General features: G+C 41.1%; 1 protein-coding gene across 2 annotated transcripts; it reads left to right on the top strand.

Annotated features, from left to right (window-relative positions):
- The first annotated feature begins 1,326 nt into the window (after window positions 1-1,326).
- Window positions 1,327-18,512, top strand: oclna (occludin a). Of its 2 annotated transcripts, XM_035991813.1 has the most exons (10): window positions 1,327-1,446; window positions 2,102-2,185; window positions 4,233-4,881; window positions 6,129-6,296; window positions 11,416-11,543; window positions 13,753-13,926; window positions 15,791-15,962; window positions 17,578-17,619; window positions 17,765-17,875; window positions 17,970-18,512. In XM_035991813.1, exons 2-9 carry the CDS (start codon window positions 2,133-2,135, stop codon window positions 17,861-17,863), a joined length of 1,485 nt encoding a protein of 494 aa, XP_035847706.1. In that variant the 5' UTR covers window positions 1,327-1,446; window positions 2,102-2,132; the 3' UTR covers window positions 17,864-17,875; window positions 17,970-18,512. The 2 variants fall into 2 exon arrangements, with proteins under 2 accessions (XP_035847706.1, XP_031157085.1); XM_031301225.2 differs by having other exon boundaries at window positions 17,765-18,512.
- Window positions 18,513-18,956: the final 444 nt, after the last annotated feature.

Genomic DNA, 18,956 nt, shown 5'->3' with positions numbered 1-18,956 from the left:
TGAAGAATACAGTTTTGCTTCTGCACTGACACTCTGTGGTCTTCCTTTATTCCTTTATCAGCAGGCAGCCAGTTTCTTAAACTGGAAAAGGGAAAAAGAACAATGCAGGGTGTTGTGTTAAACTCAGCAGAATAAAGCTGAAGAAACTCCAGAGATAAATGAGTAAGTAGGGTCACTTGTTCAAGTCATTTTTTACTGCAAAAAAACAGGAAACATTCCTTTGTTACAGCTTTTCAAATGTAAAAATGTGCAGCTTTTATTATTTACAATCGTATCGGGAAACCATAATGTAAGGACAGGTCCTAATTAGGGTTGGGCATCGTTTGGATTTTAACGATTCTAATTCCGATTCCAATTCTTCTTTCCGATTTCGATTCTCGATTCCGATTCTTTGAGAGGTGGAGTTGAAACGGGTCACATGCTTATTTCACAAATAAGAGGAAAGTTTGATTTTTATTCAATGGTGGGTTGCAGTTTCACCGGGCTTTTTCAACGTTAAATAAAGCCACACTAGAGCGCCGCTTACTGTGCTCCATGGCTGCAGCACAACAAGCGCCTGGTTGCTATGGAAACCAAAACCTGCGCATGTTAAATTTGGAACCCATGATCAGATTTGAAACCAAATCCTCCAAAACGATTCCAATAAAGAAACGATTAATAATATTTTTTGAAGCGATTCCGAGTAGGAATCGGTTCTTGATGCCCAGTCCTAGTCCTAATGAGATGTAACAGCACATTAAGTTAAAAAAATATATAGTTTGTAGGATATTAGGCCTATGTATTTTGTATTTTTCGTCGATTCCTCTGCCCTGTTTGATTAATGCTGCCACACACACACACACACACACACACACACATACACACACTCATGTTTGTTTCACTATCTTTGTGGGGACCCGTCATTGACATAATGCATTCCCTAGCCCCTTACCCTAACCTTAACCATCACAACTAAATGCCTAACCTTAACCCTTACCCTCACCCTAACCATAACCTAATTCTAACCCTAATCCTACAACCAAGTCTTAACCCTCAAACAGACCTTTAACCTTGTGTGGTCCAGCATTTTGGCCCCACAAGGCTGTGCAGACTCCACAAGTATACTGTATTCCCCGGTTTTTGGACCCCACGAATATAGTAAAACACACACACACACACACACACACACACACACACACACACACACACACACACACACACACACACACACACACACACACACACACCACACACACACACACACACACACACACACTTACTGAAGCATCTCGAGGTATTTCCAAGACATTTACAAGGTATTTCCGGTTCAGTTAGGTAATGTGACACCTGTTAGGGGGCGGGGCTAAACTGACCGAGCGCACCAGAGCTCACCAAGGTGTGGCCTGGATTGTTTTTATCAGCAGTTTCAGTTGAGACATTTCAGGTGCAGCAGAGACAAAGAGACAGGTGAGTGTGTCCCTTCAGTTCGTTACATTAGTACCAGACACTTGTTTCACTTTTTGGTTTTAATCTTTGATAACGTGTTAACCTGTGGCGACAACAAACAGGTGTGTTGTTAGTGACGACTTAAATATACTTATCTCCTGAACAACATCTCTGCTGTGTTGCCAAAATAACGCGTTAAAAGTGGGTAATTATTAGGAATTAAACATACAAAATGGTTGAATATGTTGGCTGTCACTTTATTTTGGATTAAACAGGAAGTTGTTTTTAGTTTTATAGTTTTAAAAACCATGAAAATGAAGTGGCGAGATGTTTCCCTTTGAGACAATTTACAGTCTCCGCCAAACCTGGAGGTGAAAATGTCCGTTTAAAAACTCACAGCACGTTATGATGTCGTAGTGTAATTAAAATAAACACTAAAGGACTAAAGGATTTGTTAGTTGACCAGAGAAATAATTGGCAACCGTTTTTATAATAGATTAATCGTTTTCAGTCATTTTTCAAGCAAAAATGTCCCAGCTTCTTACGTGTGAGGAATTTGTTTTGTCGTAGTAAACGTACTATCTTTAGGTTTTTAGGAATTATGTTCGATAATGTATTGTCCTTTTTTAAAATTTAATGAAGTAAATCATTGCTAACAATAGAAATGTTGTTGCAGATTCTTCTCACAGAGCAGCACCCAGTCAGTCATGTCCTCCATGCCCAATGGGAGTCCACCTCCCTACGACTCGGATACCAGAGAGTAAGTCCTTTTCCATAATAATACAGTAAACGTATTGTTTCGATTTATTTTATATGCCTAATTTAAAAATATTCACTGAGCTCAAGCTAATGCCAGACTGTATGAACACCCTCAGCTTGGTTTAAATGTTGAAGAATGTTACTGAAGAAGACATGCCTTCATTTATCCCGCGAGGGGAAATTCACATTTTTCACTCTGTTAGTACATTTGCACACACATTACACACACATGCTCAGGACCTATACATGCTATACACACTAATGGAGAAATGTCAGAGTGAGGGGGCTGCTCCCTAAGAGCAGTTGGGGGCGGGCATGATATATCGACTTAATATCGTTATCGCGATATCATGTTGCACAATATTATATCGAAAGTGTCGCGATAAGTATGCAATATTTTAATTTATTTTGTGGAGCGCTGCGTCCCGTCCATTGGCTGTGCGGCTTAGTTGTGTTTGATTTAGAGCTTGAAACGCTATAATGATCATGTTTCATTGGCCAGTTACCGTGCCACTTGCACATGTTGGTACACGTCAGCGCACGGGTCCACTACGTCACAATGTGGATATGACACATGCCTTTGGTGTGGGAGACCTGGGTTCGATTCCCACTGCGATACATCAACCAACGTGTCCCTGAGCAAGACACTTAACACTTAACCCCTAGTTGCTCCAGAGGCGTGTGGCCTCTGACATATATAGCAATTGTATGTCGCTTTGGATAAAACAGGTCCTAATTAGGGTTGGGCATCGTTTGGATTTTAACGATTCCGATTCCAATTCTTCTTTTCGATTCCGGTTCTCATCGATTCTCGATTCCGATTCTGTGAGAGGTGGAGTTGAAACGGGTCACATGCTTATTTCACAAATAAGAGGAAAGTTTGATTTTGATTCAATGGTGGGTTGCAGTTTTACCGGGCTTTTTCAACGTAAAATAAAGCCACGCTAGAGCGCCGCTTACTGTGCTCCATGGCTGCAGCACAACAAGCGCCTGGTCGCTATGGAAACCAAAACTTGCAAATTTGGAACCCATGATCAGATTTGAAACCAAATCCTCCAAAACGATTCCAATAAAGAAACTATTAATATTTTTTGAAGCGATTCCGAGTAGGAATCGGTTCTTGATGCCCAGTCCTAGTCCTAATGAGATGTAACAGCACATTAAGTTAAAAAAATATATAGTTTGTAGGATATTAGGCCTATGTATTTTGTATTTTTCGTCGATTCCTCTGCCCTGTTTGATTAATGCTGCGCCGAGTAAAACATGTCCTGTTCTGTAGACATGGTCATTATGTTGTAAGAAAACTTGTTTAATTTATCATGAATCTATTTTGATGCGTTTACCCAAAACTTTTGTAATTTTACATGTTTAAAAATATCGAAATTAACTGATATCGCAATATTCATAATCAATATCGCAATATCACATTTTGTCAATATCGTGCAACTCTAGCTCAATGGCACCTTGGCAGTGCCCAGGTAGTGAACTGGCACCTCTGCAGTAACCAATACACGCTCCGTATTTTGCTTGAACCGGCGACCCTCTGGTTCCCAACCCAACTCCCTAAGGACTGGGAATACTTAATGATATTTTTTTGTAGTGTGGTTGAAGTGGACAGAGGCATTGGCTTAACAGATTTTACACACCTAAAAATAATCTGCATCATCTGTACCCGTTTAGAAAGTTTTCACAGCTTTACCTTTCTGTCAGGGAAGTTCAATTTTATTCCGGACAAAAGAAAGCATTCAAATATACACTTAATTGGGCGCCTGGATAGCTCAGTTGGTAGAGCGGGCACCCATATATAGAGGTTTACTCCTCGACGCAGCGGGCCCGGGTTCAACTCCGACCTGCGGCCCTTTGCTGCATGTCATTCCTCCCCTCTCTCTCTCCCCTTTCATGTCTTCAGCTGTCCTGTCATTAAAGGCCTAAAAATGCCCCAAAACAATAATCTTTAAATATACAGTTGATTATAAGATTATTTCCTTCCATGGTGCACTCCTTCTGATTTGACTGACTCAGTGATGTCTTTGTTACTCTCTTCGCAGTTACATCCCCCCCGAGCCGGCCTATTCCTACTACCCAGATGACGAGTTCCAGCATTTCTACCGATGGTCGTCTCCGCCAGGCATCCTTAAAATCATGTCCATCATCTGCATCGTACTGAGCGTTGGCATATTCGCGTGCGTCGCGTCCACGCTGGCTTGGGACGTTCAGGGAGCTATGGATGGCTTCGGGGGCTACGGCTACGGAGGCTACGGGGGAACCGGGTATGGCGGGGGCAACTCGTATGGCAGCTTTGGTGGCGGTGCATACGGAGCTGGAAACAGCTATGGCTACGGTGGGCTCGGAGGGAACTACTACGACCCCAGAAAGAGCAAAGGGTTTATCATCTTCATGGCGGCCGCCACCTTCATCACCTGTCTGACCATCTTCATCATCATCGTGTCTCACCAGACCCTAACGGACAGCAGGAGGTTCTACCTGGCAGTGATCATCATCTGCGCCATCCTAGCGCTGCTAATGCTAATAGCCTCCATAGTGTACTTGGTGGCGGTGAACCCCATGGCTCAGTCCTACGGATCGACGTTCGGCATGCAGATCGCCGGTCTGTGTTCTCAGTACCAAGGGCCGCAGGCTTCAGGACTTTTAGTCAATCAGTACCTCTACCACTACTGCGTCCTGGAGCCACAAGAGGTGAACATTTTCATTCCCTCGCGCCTTTTCTCATGTACAAAGCAGTAGGGTTGGGCATCGTTTGGATTTTAACGATTCTGATTCCAATTCTGATTCTTATCGATTCTCGATTCCGGTTCTTTGAGAGGTGGAGTTGAAACGGGTCACATGCTTATTTCACAAATAAGAGGAAAGTTTGATTTTGATTTAGTGGTGGTTTGCAGTTTCACCAGGCTTTTTCCAACATAAAATAAAGCCACCCTAAAGCGGCGCTTACTGTGCTCCATGGCTGCAGCACAACAAGCGCCTGGTCGCTAAGGAAACCAAAACTTGCGCATGTTAAATTGGGAAGCGATGATCAGATTTGAAACCAAATCCTCCAAAACGATTTCAATAAAGAAACGATTCCACTGGAATCGTAATTTTTGAAGCGATTCGAGGGTAGGAATCGGTTCTCGATGCCCAATCCTACAAAGCAGGCTTATTGTTAGGGGTGTTAATCACGCCTTTTATAACGATACGATATTATAGCCATTTGTTGGACAACAAAACTATTTACTGATCACAAAGTCTGCCACCGTAAGATTTTGAGTCAATTCAGGGGCCTGATACATAAGTCCATTTAACACAATCGGTTACATATATATATATATATATATATATATATATATATATATATTACTAAAATACGTTCCTAAAAGTAACTAAAATATGATTTGACAATTTCATTACTGAGCTCTTCCAGACATTTAAATTGAAAACAAATTACTCTAAAATAAAATATTTTTAGTAAATAGAAACTAAATAAAAAACGATATGTAATGATATATTGCCATGTTTATAAAAAAAAAAAAAAAACTAATACAAGTTTTAGTTTTTTACAGAAAATGAACGGGCTTAACATTGACATTCCAGGATTTGGCGCTGGGCTGCATATTACATCACATCGGACACTAACGTAGTGTGAAGATTAAACATTAAACATCATGGCCATTCCTACACAGTTCTCAAACTATGGATTCTGTATGTATACGTAGCTACGTACTTCTGAGACTTTATCCGGCCCTGACAAAACAAACAAACTACTTCAAAACTTAATATATAAAAACTAAACCTTTCTGAAAAAACTGAAACTAAACTAAAACTAACAAACACACTCTGAAAACTAACTTAAACTAAAATAAATGAAAACTAATTGAACGTTCCAAACTACATAAATATAAAACCTTGGTTGTGTCTGTAACTGGCTGGTTTGCGTCTCCTTTCAGGCCATCGCAGCGGTGTTCGGCTTCCTGGTCGGCGTCGCTCTCATCATCATGCTCGTCTTCGCTCTGAAGACTCGCCAGAGAATCCAAAACTACGGCAAGAGCAACATTTTGTGGAAAAAGGTGAAGGTCCTCAACGAGATGGAGCCACCTCAAGACGTGGAGGCGTGGGTGAGTTGATTGTTGAGCATTACTAGAGCAATAATTCAATAAGATCATTCATCATTATCAAAATGAAGTGCAATACGAGGGGGAGGATGTGTTGTGGGTTCTCTTCTGTGATTGTGAGGAAAGGTAGGGGTGGGGGGGTACTGTGTGAGGTTTATTAGATGTTTCTTCGAAGCATTGGATGAGATAATGTATGATTATGTTTCTATATAGGTGAACTGTATTTTTATTGGGTGTCGCCATTCTGTTTCTCTCGAATGCCCAAGATGAAGTTCTCCTATAGGAGACAGTAAAGGCTTATCTTATCTTAACTTATGATGACTTATCGCCTTTCAATGGAATCATATCGTGATGAAATCATATATAGACAGACCGTGATATACAATTACGTTGTCTAAATTGATAATAACAAGCACATACTAACTAAATTTTCTCAGAAAATCTGTTGTGAAACATTTTGAGGAAATATATGGTTTGAAGAATTGCAGATTTGTTTTAACATCACACTACTTTTGTTCATGTGTGATGGTGTCGGAATATGTGTGGGGTTTTGGACGAAACAAGACATTTGGAGATGTCTCCTCGGTCTGTGGGAAGTTATAACGGGCGTATTTTTACTATTTTATAGACAGAACAATTAATAGATGAAACGAAAAAAATGAGCGCATAACGTCAGTCGCAGCCCTTAAACACTTAATCAGTGATCAAAATAGTTGACTGTTCGTAGATCGATTGAGTCACGCTTTCAGCTCGAAACTCTTTGTAGAGATAGTCTCGGCTAAAAAGTCTCTCTGATGCAGCAGCAGTTTGAGTTTGTACCAGGCAAAGTTGTCCAACCAGTTTGGTGGGAGTCACCTGTTTGTTAGCGGGGGAGGGGGAAGTGTGAGTAGCAATACTAAGCTTAGTTTCAAGGTGTGGCATGTACACGGGTGACAGTTTCAATCTTGCGGTGACATATCATGTTAGCAGGAAGAACTCCCAACAATAAAAACCTGGACTTTGTATTGTCAAACCTTTACAAAGCACTGTACTCGACATTCAGAACATTATTTAAAGAAGACATATTTGATATGGACAGATAAAGTGGAGTAATAGCGTCCTGAGCAGAGAAAAAAGTCACACTGACAGGTGTGCTGTGATCCGAGCTTCTCTGTTCTTTGTTTTGATAACCAGTCCGACGTGTACATGCAGGTTAGTTCACTTTATGCAGATTATATAAAAAAAAAAAAACCAATAAGGCAACACAGCCTTACATCACATAGACTGCAGCGATGCTCATGCAGTGTGATGAAAACGCAGGCGTTTAAGATGCGGCGGGGGATGCCGCAGGGGGGAACCGGGGGGGGGGGGGACGCAGCGCCCTGCAGCGAAAAGTCAAGACGAATTAAACCTTTGAAGAAACACAACCTGACGTCAGGCTGAGGTGGCCAATCATGGGCAGTCAGACTAGTCAGTGTGTTTTTGAGGGCGATGTGAGAGTCCCGTACAGGAAACAGGAAACATCCCTGCCGCTATCACTGTCACAAGAAAGTTTTAAAACCCTACGAGGGTAAAAACAAAAAAGGGTTAAAGAACACAAGTCGTCACAAATGGGACTTTTAAGTGACACTCCCACCGCTGCACAACCCTGTGGAAAATTGCCGGATTGGATTTTCTAGTGTGAATGGGCCCTTAAAGGTCCATTGTGTAGGAATTTCTCCCATCTAGCATTGAGATCATATCGCAATCAACTCTCTCGCTCCACGCAGTTCAGAGTACGTCTTACAGCTACGGTAACCTTCACGCTTCAAGAAGGGCCGGGAAGTGACGATACCCATTAGCAGTATGTCCTGTATGTCCTTTACCGGCTAACGTATTTCAAGATGGAGCATGAATATGGAGCGTCTACCCCAGTTCATGCAAATGCAAATGTAAAATTTCAAGCCAATAGGAATACTTGGAATTGATGGTGGTGGTAAATATTCATGAAAAAGGACAAGTTTGTGAACGGGCAACACAGATTTTGATAATGAACAACTAAACATGTTACACACTGGGCCCTTAATAACACTAGTTCACTAAGCAGCAGTGAAAACTACAAAAGAAGAACAATAAAGAGTGTAAGTTTACAAAATGGGATGAATTACAATAAGATTTTAAAAGCTTTTCAAATGTTTTTGAACGACATGAATGCCAGTGCATGTAACCGTGATTAAAACGTAGGTATTTCACGTAATGGGGAGCGGTATGTGAGAGCTGTGTGGAGGCAATCCCAGCCTGCGGTTTTTCCTTGAGTATTTTGAGTACAGCCCCTTTTTTTAATATTCAGTATTTACATTTCAGGATGAGTCATACTTTGTGTAGTTATTTTCAGGAGTGTTTCTGCACCCACTCTCACATCTGCATACTCCGGCGTAGCATTGTGTGGGTGAGTCATTTTGTTAATAGTTGTAAGTCATGATGACATTCAGCACAGCACAGTCCTGAGTTAATGGCAGAGCGGCGAAGAGGAAGAAAGGGTTGGCCGGGAACTCAAGCCCAACAGTTAGCAGACACATGTAACCCCAGTAACATGACACTGGGAACCAGAGGCATTTATTTCACCGTAGCTTGTGGGAACTCGTGTGAAAGTGCTGAGGCAGAGTGACTGCAGCGCCCAGCAGCACATACATGTTGTTTTGGAGGAGTTCAGCAGGGCGTGGCTTTTTTGTGTCCCATACTTTCAGAGGACAAGTACATGCAGGTTTGTCATACCAGAGTTGGAAGAGACTCGACGTGTTTGTCGCCTGCCGGAAGCTTTTAGACAGGCTGAGTCTGTGGATGCTTTTAAGAAGACTCACTTTTATTCTCTGGCTTTTTTTGTGTTTAAAGGCCTCATTAAGTGAAAAAATGCATTTTTCCAGTGTTAAGGCAGTGTTAACTCTCGCCAAAATGCAACCTAGGGTGTTTTTGTGAATGTACCCGAGTCAAACTTTCGTTTAAAAGCATATTTAGCCACTTTTAAGATTTACCGTATTCTCGCTTTTCGATCAAATGGCCTTTTGAATGGGAGTGCTAGGGGCACTACTATGCTAGCCTCAAAATAGCTGTTTTTAAACCACTAAGAAGGCTCGACACAACATGAAACTTTGCTCCAAGTATCACCAGGGGCTCTACACCTTAACTACACCAGTGCACCAGGGATATACTAAATCTGTGGCTACTTTTTGATATCGACTCGTTTTGACTGCCGAGGTGGTAGCGGCCGGAAACAACAAAAGCTACGTTGAGTTGTTCAAAACCTTTCTTTTTAGTAAACTCTGGGTACACAAACAATGTTGTCAATGCTTTCGTTAAGGTGTAGAGCCCCTGGTGATACTTGGAGCAAAGTCTCATGTTGTGTGGAGCCTTTTTGTGTTTTAAAAATAGCTATTTTAAGGCTAGCATAAAAGTGCCCCTAGCACTCCCATTCAAAAGGCCATTTGACGAAAAATGAGAATACGGTAAATCCTAAAAGTGGCGCTTCCGTCCTAAATATGCTACTAAACTAAAGTTTGACTCGGGTACATTCACAAAAAGACCCTAGGTTGCATTTTGGCGAGAGTTACGGTTTAACCTTATGTCTTAGCCTGACGTGGTCATACTCAGATTCTAGTCAGAATATGAGTCTGATGCTGCTCCATTGGGCTGTGATTATGAGGCGTGTTTCAACCGAACCAGGAAAGAAAATTCCTCTCCACTCAATTGGATAGACCTACAACCAATCAGAGCGCCCCATCTTCTTAGCAACCATCGCCAACTGATAACTTTTGCCGAATCCCGTAGGAAGGAAGGCAAAAACATCTTACCGATTGACAAATGCCTTGAGCGTGGTTCTCTGTTCCTCTTTTAAAATGAATGCGCTGTCGATATCTTCTATAAAAGACGCAATGGCGGAATCTACACATCTCAATTCTCCAGCGGCAGCCATCTTTGTTGTAAACTAATTCAACCCAAGCGCTCTTTGGTGACGTGGTTGATTATGTTACTGTTGATCATCTGTCCATCATCGTATAAAGCCCGCCCTGACAATTTGATTGGTCCAAACAGCTCTGGTTCGAGCATAGTTGCTCCACAACGGATCAAGTCCAGACCCAACTTCCTGACCTCAAATGTTGTGGGCGGGGCTAAGTTTGGCTGGCATCCAGGCTACCTGTGTCCCTATGATAAATGGTCGTTTATCTATTGTTCTATACCAAATGTTTGTAAAGAAAAATTCAATTTTGAGTATTTTTACATTATAATCACGGTCCTTTATCTTCCTGTGAAATAGTTTCAAAGGTTTGATGACTCATTCTGAACTCGAGGGCGTTTACTAATTTTATGTCCAATGAAAACATCAAGTTTTGACGCCCCCATGACTATCTATATATTAGTATAAATGCATACAGCACAAAAATATGTGGAAATCATACCAATTACAGTGCTTAACTTTTCGAGCGTATGATTCATGAGAACGGGCTGCTTCCGGCGGTCCCATGTTTAGCAGCTGTCACTCTGGCGGGGGGAGGGTGGAGCCCAACGCCCACACAGCGCTATTGGCTACTTTAAATGGCAATCAATATCATATTTTTTTTTTATCGGAATTGCGGAAACAAATAGAGCTCTGATTTCCATTTCATGTGGCCTTTAACCTGTTTTTATTTCTTCTTTATTTCTTTGTGTTTTTATCTGATTTTTATGGGTTTAAGGCATTATCACACTTGGTCTGTTTCAGCCCTCCAAAAGAACACCTAATAGGCTGCATTCAGACCAAAAAAAGCGATCTAGACATTTTTCATAGGGTTGTGCGGTAGTCTGATCTCCGGTTACATGATTGGCCACCGCAGCGTCACGTCAGGTTGTATTTTTCCAAAAGTTGAGTCGTTGCAACTTTTCGCCACAGGCCTCTGCATTTCTTTTTTTTCTTCAAAAAACGGTCTATTCTGTCGAAACATTCAGTTTAATACCGTGTACGGCAAAAAAAAAAAATAAAAATAAAATCCTCACATTCCAGTCGCTGGAACAAACCAATATTTGGCTGTTTCTAAAAGTATTTAAATCATCAAAATAATTTTATTGACATGTGTTGTTGTGATATTGTGGTGCTAATAGGTGTGATTTTTATTTACTTTCTCTCCCAAAGGTGAACAATGTGTCCCATGGTACTGAAGTGATGCCGATGGACTACCCTGAGAAGATGAGAGGCTCCAGGAGTCACCTGGATGACGAAAGCACCAACTACGACAAACCCCCCTACGTCTACACCCCACAGTGAGTATACACCACAGTCTGTATATAAAGATGGAAGACGGGTCTCCACTTCCTCCCACTGGACAAAATCTCCCGGATACAGGCACTGGCATCTTGTAATTTTGACCCAGAGTCTGCGCAGTAGTGATCGGGGCGGTGGTGCCGTGATATCAAAGTCCCGCCCATACACCCGCCCGACCAATCGCGAGCGAATCCCAGCTGTCAGTCATAGTACTTCACCCCGTTTTTACAGCATCAAATAACTACTAAAAACCAAACTTATAAGAAAAATTAACACAAATACAAATATCAGCGTGATCACAGCTACCTAAAGTGACAGAAACTATCTTTGGTAAAATGTATTTGACGTGTACTTTGATTTTTTTTTTTGTTTGGCCCATGTCCCATCCGCAAACAACAAACTCAAACTATTAGTTCCTTCAAAAAGTGGGGCCCTGCAGAAATAGTTTGGGAACTGACTGACAGTCTATGCATCAACACCTGGTATACATTGTGATAAACAGCTGTAGGGACAGGTGCGTGTGTGCATGCATGCGTGAGTGATGTTGGATGCACTGCAGATAGCAGCATAGAGAGAGTTACACTCTGTGACCCAATGTCATACTTTTTGAAGGTTTTTCATTTGACAGTAGAGAGAGAGATGGGAAATATGGTGAGAAAGCAACAAAAGCACCCAGCCGTAACATTGCTACATTGCAGTTACATGTTATTAGACCACCATACCACAGAGACGCTTGGGGTTTGTGTTTATGCTGCAAAACTTTGAATATCCTTTTGAATATCCTGACTTTGAATGTTTATCTAGACCGGAATAAGACGGCTTTAGGAAAGAAATAACGTATTATTTGGATGAACCTTCTTTCTCTCTCCCTGTTAAAGCTGCAACAACTGAATATTCTGCATTAACAAGAATTTTTACAACAAGTAGATCTGACCAGGCAATCTGATTGGTCAACTAGACATTTAGAACGTGATCAAATCAGCATGACAGCACACCCAGGCTCATCTCTAAAAATATTACTCCGCCATTTCCATTTCAACTTTCCAGAGTTGAATCAAAGTGTTTTGAAACATTTGTATTCATGAAATAAATCTATTTTTTTATTTTGAGACTGAATTGGCCAAAATATGACAACAGTTTATTTTATTTTTGTAATGCTTTTGTTGGTAACCGTTGTTTGTATTCGCAATATTGCAATAGATGGTGTGAATTCTTTTTTATTTTTATTTTTATTTTTTTAAGGTCATATTATTGGCACCTCAGTGACGCTTACAGATCTAGCCGCATCGCTGTCGTGCCAATAATTACATTAAATCACACCCTCTGTGTAATATTGCTTAAAACAGGTATAAATGTGTAGTATTTTAACAACATTAGAGTATTGTACAGGCGTTGGACACAGCTTTAGACTGGTTTTCTTCAGATGGCTGCTGTCAACTTGCAAGAACTTGTTATTCAGCAAAAATGTGGATCAGGCTGTTTTTTTTCCTTTGAGGAGAGTTGACAAGCTTCTCTTTTTATCCGCGTGGACGTTAACGTTGCCAGTTCCGCATTTTCTTGCAACACTGAAACGAAGTGAAATACTTCTGTGTTGATTAGGGAACGTGGAAAGTATGTATGAGGGAAACAAGAAGTCATTGTTGACGTCATATGAAAGATACTGAACAGTAGAGAGATTTGACATTTAGAAACAGCCATGAATACATACAGCAGTTTATTGGATTGACAGACATTATTTTGCCATGTAAGGCAAGAGTCTTCATCTCTAAATCTAAAACAAATGAGAGTTGCATGATGAATGTATCTGTTCTAGGGCTGTACGATACGAGGAAAATATCTGATTGGGATTATTTTGACTGACATTGCGATATGTTTCACGATATTGGAGGGTAATGCTCATTTTTGTTTTCATTATTCTTTTTTTCATGGAAAAAATAAAATGTAAAGGATATAGTGTGATTTTTGCAATGATCTGTACCAAACAAAGATGGTTTCTGTAGTCTGTAGGATAGGATTTGTAGGCTGGGACGTCTCTGCAGCACCGCAATACTTGATTTAGAATGGTTTGACACGTTTTACCTTTTTTTTTTTTTTTTTTTTTTTTTTTTAACAGATATTGCGCCCCCCCTCCTGCGATTTGGATATTGCAGGAGTCCATATTGCAATTTCGGTTAATTGTGCAGCCCTAATCTGTTCCTTGTCCCGCAGGCCTGCAGTGGAAGACGACCTGCCCTTGCAGAACGGGGATCGCTACAGCTCTTACTCAGACATGCCCAGCTCGGCGGGAAAGCCTAAAAAGAGACGCGCGGCGCGGCCGCGTCAGGACAACGAGACGGACTACAACTCCTCCGGAGACGAGCTGGACGACAACGACTTTGACACGTAGGGAGAAATTAAAGACGCACATCTCAACTGCTGCAATTAAAGTGCTATTTAAGTAAAATTACAGAAGTATTATCAGTAAAATGTAATTAAAAAAAAAAAAAAAAAAAATGCTGAATTTGTTAGGGTTGCTCCCTCTTACGCTGGGTTTCCACAGGCGGCGGTTGTGTCACCACTACATGATGCCGACGTTTTGCAGACAATGACTTGTTGGTGTTGATATGTTTTCTATCTGTTTAAATCTGGCCTAACACAACTGTCTCTCAAGTCACACACATTTCTGGTTAAAAAAGTTGTTTAATTTTAATCCACTTATATTACTAGCAACAAGCTAGTTGTCATTTCTACAATGCTAACGTTACTACAATGCTACTACTACTAAAACAAATCCATATAAAAACCCACCAGGAGTGCCAACTGCATGGACAACCTTTTGCCAAGCTAGCGGTTAGCATCCCTGTAGTCATACAGAGACGTAACATAAAGTAAGCTATAAGAAAATCACAATCTTTTAATTTGCACGTACAGTATGTGTGTAGAATATACTGGAGGCACGTTCGCTAATCTGCCCTCTCATTGGCTACCGAGCGAGAGAGAGAGATTTTAGAGACCGACAACCCTGTTAAAATCCCTGATGGGTATCTTTATGAAATATATTGATTTTCAGCGCAGAGAATAGGCTATTTGTCGGCTTCCTGAGCCGTGTGTTGCCAATGCGCACATCGGTTTGAATTATATGTTTTTATTTGCTCCAACGATCGCGTACCACTGCCAGGGTTGCAACTGAAATAAAAGGCTAAAGCAACGACAGTTTATGGAAAGCACAAGTGTAATTATGGTCAGATCTTGTGCCTGACTGATGGGGAAGTGATATTAATAAGCGTTGTGATTTACACATAACAGCGTCGGCTATTTTTTTTTTTTCCTGTTTTAGGAAGCAGCGACTGTACTGCTTTTTGCCTGTAAACCCGTGTCTGTGTTCTTCATATTTATGTAGAATTATAGTTTGCTCTTCTTATGAGAAATATGCGGCTCTGGTAGATGTTTGCGATTGGTCGTGCTGTGCAAACACCGCCTCTTTTATGTGGACGCGCATGCTGCTGGATAGGGAAACCCTGGGTTGATTGAACTAGTTGTTAACCACCGTCGTGACACAGGTTATGCGGGACCGCGGTTGTTAGGGTTAGTGAAGCCGGGTAACTCAAATCAATCCAGGGCATGTTGATCTTGATTCGTAGTACAGGCCTCGGGTTCTCCCAAAGTTGACCCGGAGTCAACATTGCGGGAGCGGGGAGAGCGGTGAACATCCGGGCACTTTCACCAACGCCAGCAGATTTCGCTCGTACCGCTGTTCTCATAGGAAATAATCGCTCTGTGGACACCCAGCGTTAGACGATAAGTCGACTAAGCTGTCGTTTTGGTCTCAGTCGACGGCGATTTCTTTAGTTTATTCATGTTTTTATGCGTTTTTAATGCTGAATGATTTATTTCCAAGAAACTTCTGAGCGCATCTCTGGTCAACAAGATTTAAAGTGCTTTTACAGATCAACTTGTTTTTAGAAGTTTTTGTAAATGAGCGTGAGAGAAGAATCAAGAAAAAAAAGTCTCATCATTCTAGAAAATACATACAACTTGTTGACCTCTATTAAAACACAATTATCCAATCACTGTGGCAGATGTTTCCTTGTTATAAGGAAGAAAAAAGACTTTTAGGACACAAATTGAAATGAAATGAAGAGTTTTGAGGTGTTTGCAAAATGTTAATCTACAACCTGAAACTGTGGTGTTCCAGATTACTTTTACATGTTTTTCCTCCTGTATTTTAAATCTTCCCTTTCTTTCCTCCTTGTTTTTCCACCTCCAGTGAATTTCCTCCCATAGCGAACGAGGTGGAGCGCACCGACTACAAGCGTCAGTTTGACCGCGACCACAAGGAGTACAAAGACCTGCAGGTGGAGCTGGACGCACTCAACAAGAACCTGTCGGACGTGGACAAAGAGCTGGACGAGCTGCAGGAGGGCAGCCCACAGTTCCTGGTGAGAGCTCGCAGCAACACGCACTTCTTATTCGTTTATTCACTGATTTATATTTGTTCATATGATTAAAACCAGAGATTGAAGATTTGAAGCATGTTGATGGGTGGTCTCAATTTATAAAAAAATGACGTAACTGGCAGCAAGGACCAAGGAATGTAGTTTCCTTTTTTAAAGTTCATTAAAGCTGCTTCAATACATTTTTTTCGGAATGGATCAAATGGCTTTGTGTGATGTGAAAGGAGTCGCTTGTACAGACAATTATCACCAACTAGCGTCTTCTAACTAGCCCGTCGAGCCAGATGGTGTGTTAACACAGAACCATCTGAGAAGCCGTCATTGGAAACGGTTTGGAACTTACAAAAAACACATCAGTGGCAGCCGTCTCACACACACCTAAACCACACCCGGAGCTGCCAGTAGCTTCTCACCGGAAGCTGATTGGTTGACTAGCTAGACCCTCCTCCACAGCGCTGTGGAGGAGGGTCTGGACAGGCCTGGCGCCAGGGTAAAATGACTAAGGTGGCAGGTAAAAATCTCTTCTCCGTAAAATAGGCTAAAATTAACTAATTTACCCAGGCTTTACCTGCTGCCACAACAGGGTCAGCACCCTAAATATTGCATTTCTTGAAGCAGTTAAGTTGTCCATTTTTATCTATTTAAAAAAAAAAATATGTAGCCTACGACTTGACAAAGTAACCATTTTAAAAGTCAGTTTATGGCCTTTAGGCTCTTTCATTATCAAACACACACACACACACGGCTGTGACTGCGCTCTCCCAGTGCGTGCTCACGGTTGTAGACACTACATTTTTTTTTTTTTTTTTTGCTAGTGCAGTAAGCTAACGTCAGAAACTGCTAACGTTACACGAGTTACATCTAACTAGGATGCGTATCGCTTGGCTCTAACTGAGGCACCTGTCCCACCAGCGTCTGAGGGCGGCTGCGCTGCGATGACACGGGTAGATGGGCGCTCCTCGTCATCAGATGAAGATTCCTCATCAGATGAAAATGACGGGTCACTGATCTCTCCCCGATCCGATTCTCCATCACTCATGTCCAAATCTAGCTTGCTGTAGCTTCTGATAATGCAGCCGCCTTGTTAAAAGACGTATAAACAATACGCATTGCTAGGCTACCAACAGTGGCCTGACCGCAGCACAGCGGCTTTTATAAGGGGGTTAAAGTCATAGACATATATACTAATGAAGTGAGAAATATCGCCGCAGATGGGATTACATTGTTAGTAGTTGAAAAGCCCCCTGCGATAAAGATGCCATGGAGACCTTGTAATAGTAATTGTGTTGTTGTGTTTGCACGTTTAATGGATGTAAGCTGCTGAAACAAGGGAGCAGAAAATACAACTGAGGGGGCAAAGCCCCCTTGTGGCGCCGGGCGCGGGTCTGGCAAAGCGAGACTATACCGAGTGTAAACGGAGTCGATATGTTTACAGCTTGTTCTTTTGCCCCTCAAGTGGCCCAAAATGTTTTAGTTTAAGACTGATGAGGTGATGGAGACAAAATAAAGTTTGTTTCCATGAAAATATTGTTAAAAGTGAGATTTTGTCGACCTAATGTCATTTTGAAATGTGATGAATTGTTGATGCACTCTTTAACAGGATGCTTTGGATGAGTACAACAGGATTAAAGACATTAAAAAGGTACGTGGGATTATTGTTGATGTTCAAAATCAAAATGCAGATTCAACATTATAGTCACAGCTTCTGGTTTTATTTTATTTTTTTTTACATCTTACAAGCCGTTGATCGTATATAACTCTGTTATTTGCTCCCATCATCCCCGCAGACTCCAGACTACCAGGTGAAGAAGCGCAGGTGTAAATATCTCAAGTCCAAGCTGAGCCACATCAAGAAGATGGTCAGCGACTTCGACCGCAGGGCCTGAACAACTCTGTGAGGATGTTAACGCCTGTTTGAGACAGGAAAGAAAGGACTAAATCTTGTTTTAGGGGGGAAATGTCGGAGGCTTTTCTGACCACGGCAGACTGTAGAGAACAGAGCTACACTGATATAACACAGAAGTCTGTCTGAGCTGTTAGCTGGTGAAACGTTGCAAAGCTTGTTTTATACTTTGGAGGCACAGAAAACAAATATTCTCTCTTGTATTAGATGCCACTCTTTGTGTTGTCAGTATCACCTGCTAGATGCATTTAAATGTATTTATTTTCTTTGCAATAGTTTGAAAAAGTAACTGAAATAGTCTTCGAGGAGTTAAGCTACTATAGTGGAGTGAACAGACTCCTTTATAATCCTTGTTTGTTTTTAATAGCTCTTGTTACAATGGAATCAACATGAGATGCTAATTTGTTAAGATATCTTTAATTCTCATTTTTAATCCTTTCTCAGCGATGTAAATATGTGGGAAACTGTTTTTAGAAGTAAGTTCACATGTATGTATGTGTGTGTGTTTCTTTTATGGATGGTAGAACAGACGGACACTTTTACAATGATTATGCATATTTAATGCGTAATATATGTACTTTTACAATGAGTTGTGATACCTTTTTATTATAATAAATTCATTTGTTAAACAATTTTTTTCTTGCTGTTCCTACACAGTAAGCGTTGTAGCTGACAGACATATTTGGGACTCCTTGAGTGGAAAGCGAGAGAGAAAGCACTTAACCATCTTGATTTTTTTTTTTAAGCAATTATCACATCTTTTATTTTAATATATCATTTTTTTTGTAGAAAAAGGAAACATTTGTGTTTCTGTCTTCCATGGTGATTTTTCTGCACATACAGTAGTGACTTCAAAGCTGCGCTAATCAATATTTTTTTATATTAATAGATCAAAAAAGCATACTTAATGTGAAACGTGTTATTTGAAGTGACAGATCCACAGATAATTATCAACTTTAAGTCTGCGCTGCTTTTTAGCCTCTTTTAAGCTCATGGTTTTGGTTTTGAACCTGCAAATTACGCTCTCATCCACCCTGTTTTTAAAGCTCAGATAAACCTACCATACAGTACCTGCC

This window comes from Sander lucioperca, chromosome 14 (assembly GCF_008315115.2).
Source record: "Sander lucioperca isolate FBNREF2018 chromosome 14, SLUC_FBN_1.2, whole genome shotgun sequence".
In the NCBI taxonomy this organism is placed as follows: Eukaryota; Metazoa; Chordata; class Actinopteri; order Perciformes; family Percidae; genus Sander; species Sander lucioperca.
This window is presented reverse-complemented; position numbering and strand designations above follow the sequence as displayed.

What these genes read in the sequence shown, in the direction of transcription:
- oclna (XM_035991813.1), top strand. Translation starts at nt 2,133, where the DNA reads ATGTCCTCCATGCCCAATGGGAGTCCACCTCCCTACGACTCGGATACC. An exon ending in TACGACTCGGATACCAGAGA is followed by an intron (nt 2,186 to 4,232) that starts GTAAGTCCTTTT and finishes CTCTCTTCGCAG; the next exon opens with TTACATCCCCCCCGAGCCGG. An exon ending in AGGGCAGCCCACAGTTCCTG is followed by an intron (nt 15,963 to 17,577) that starts GTGAGAGCTCGC and finishes ACTCTTTAACAG; the next exon opens with GATGCTTTGGATGAGTACAA.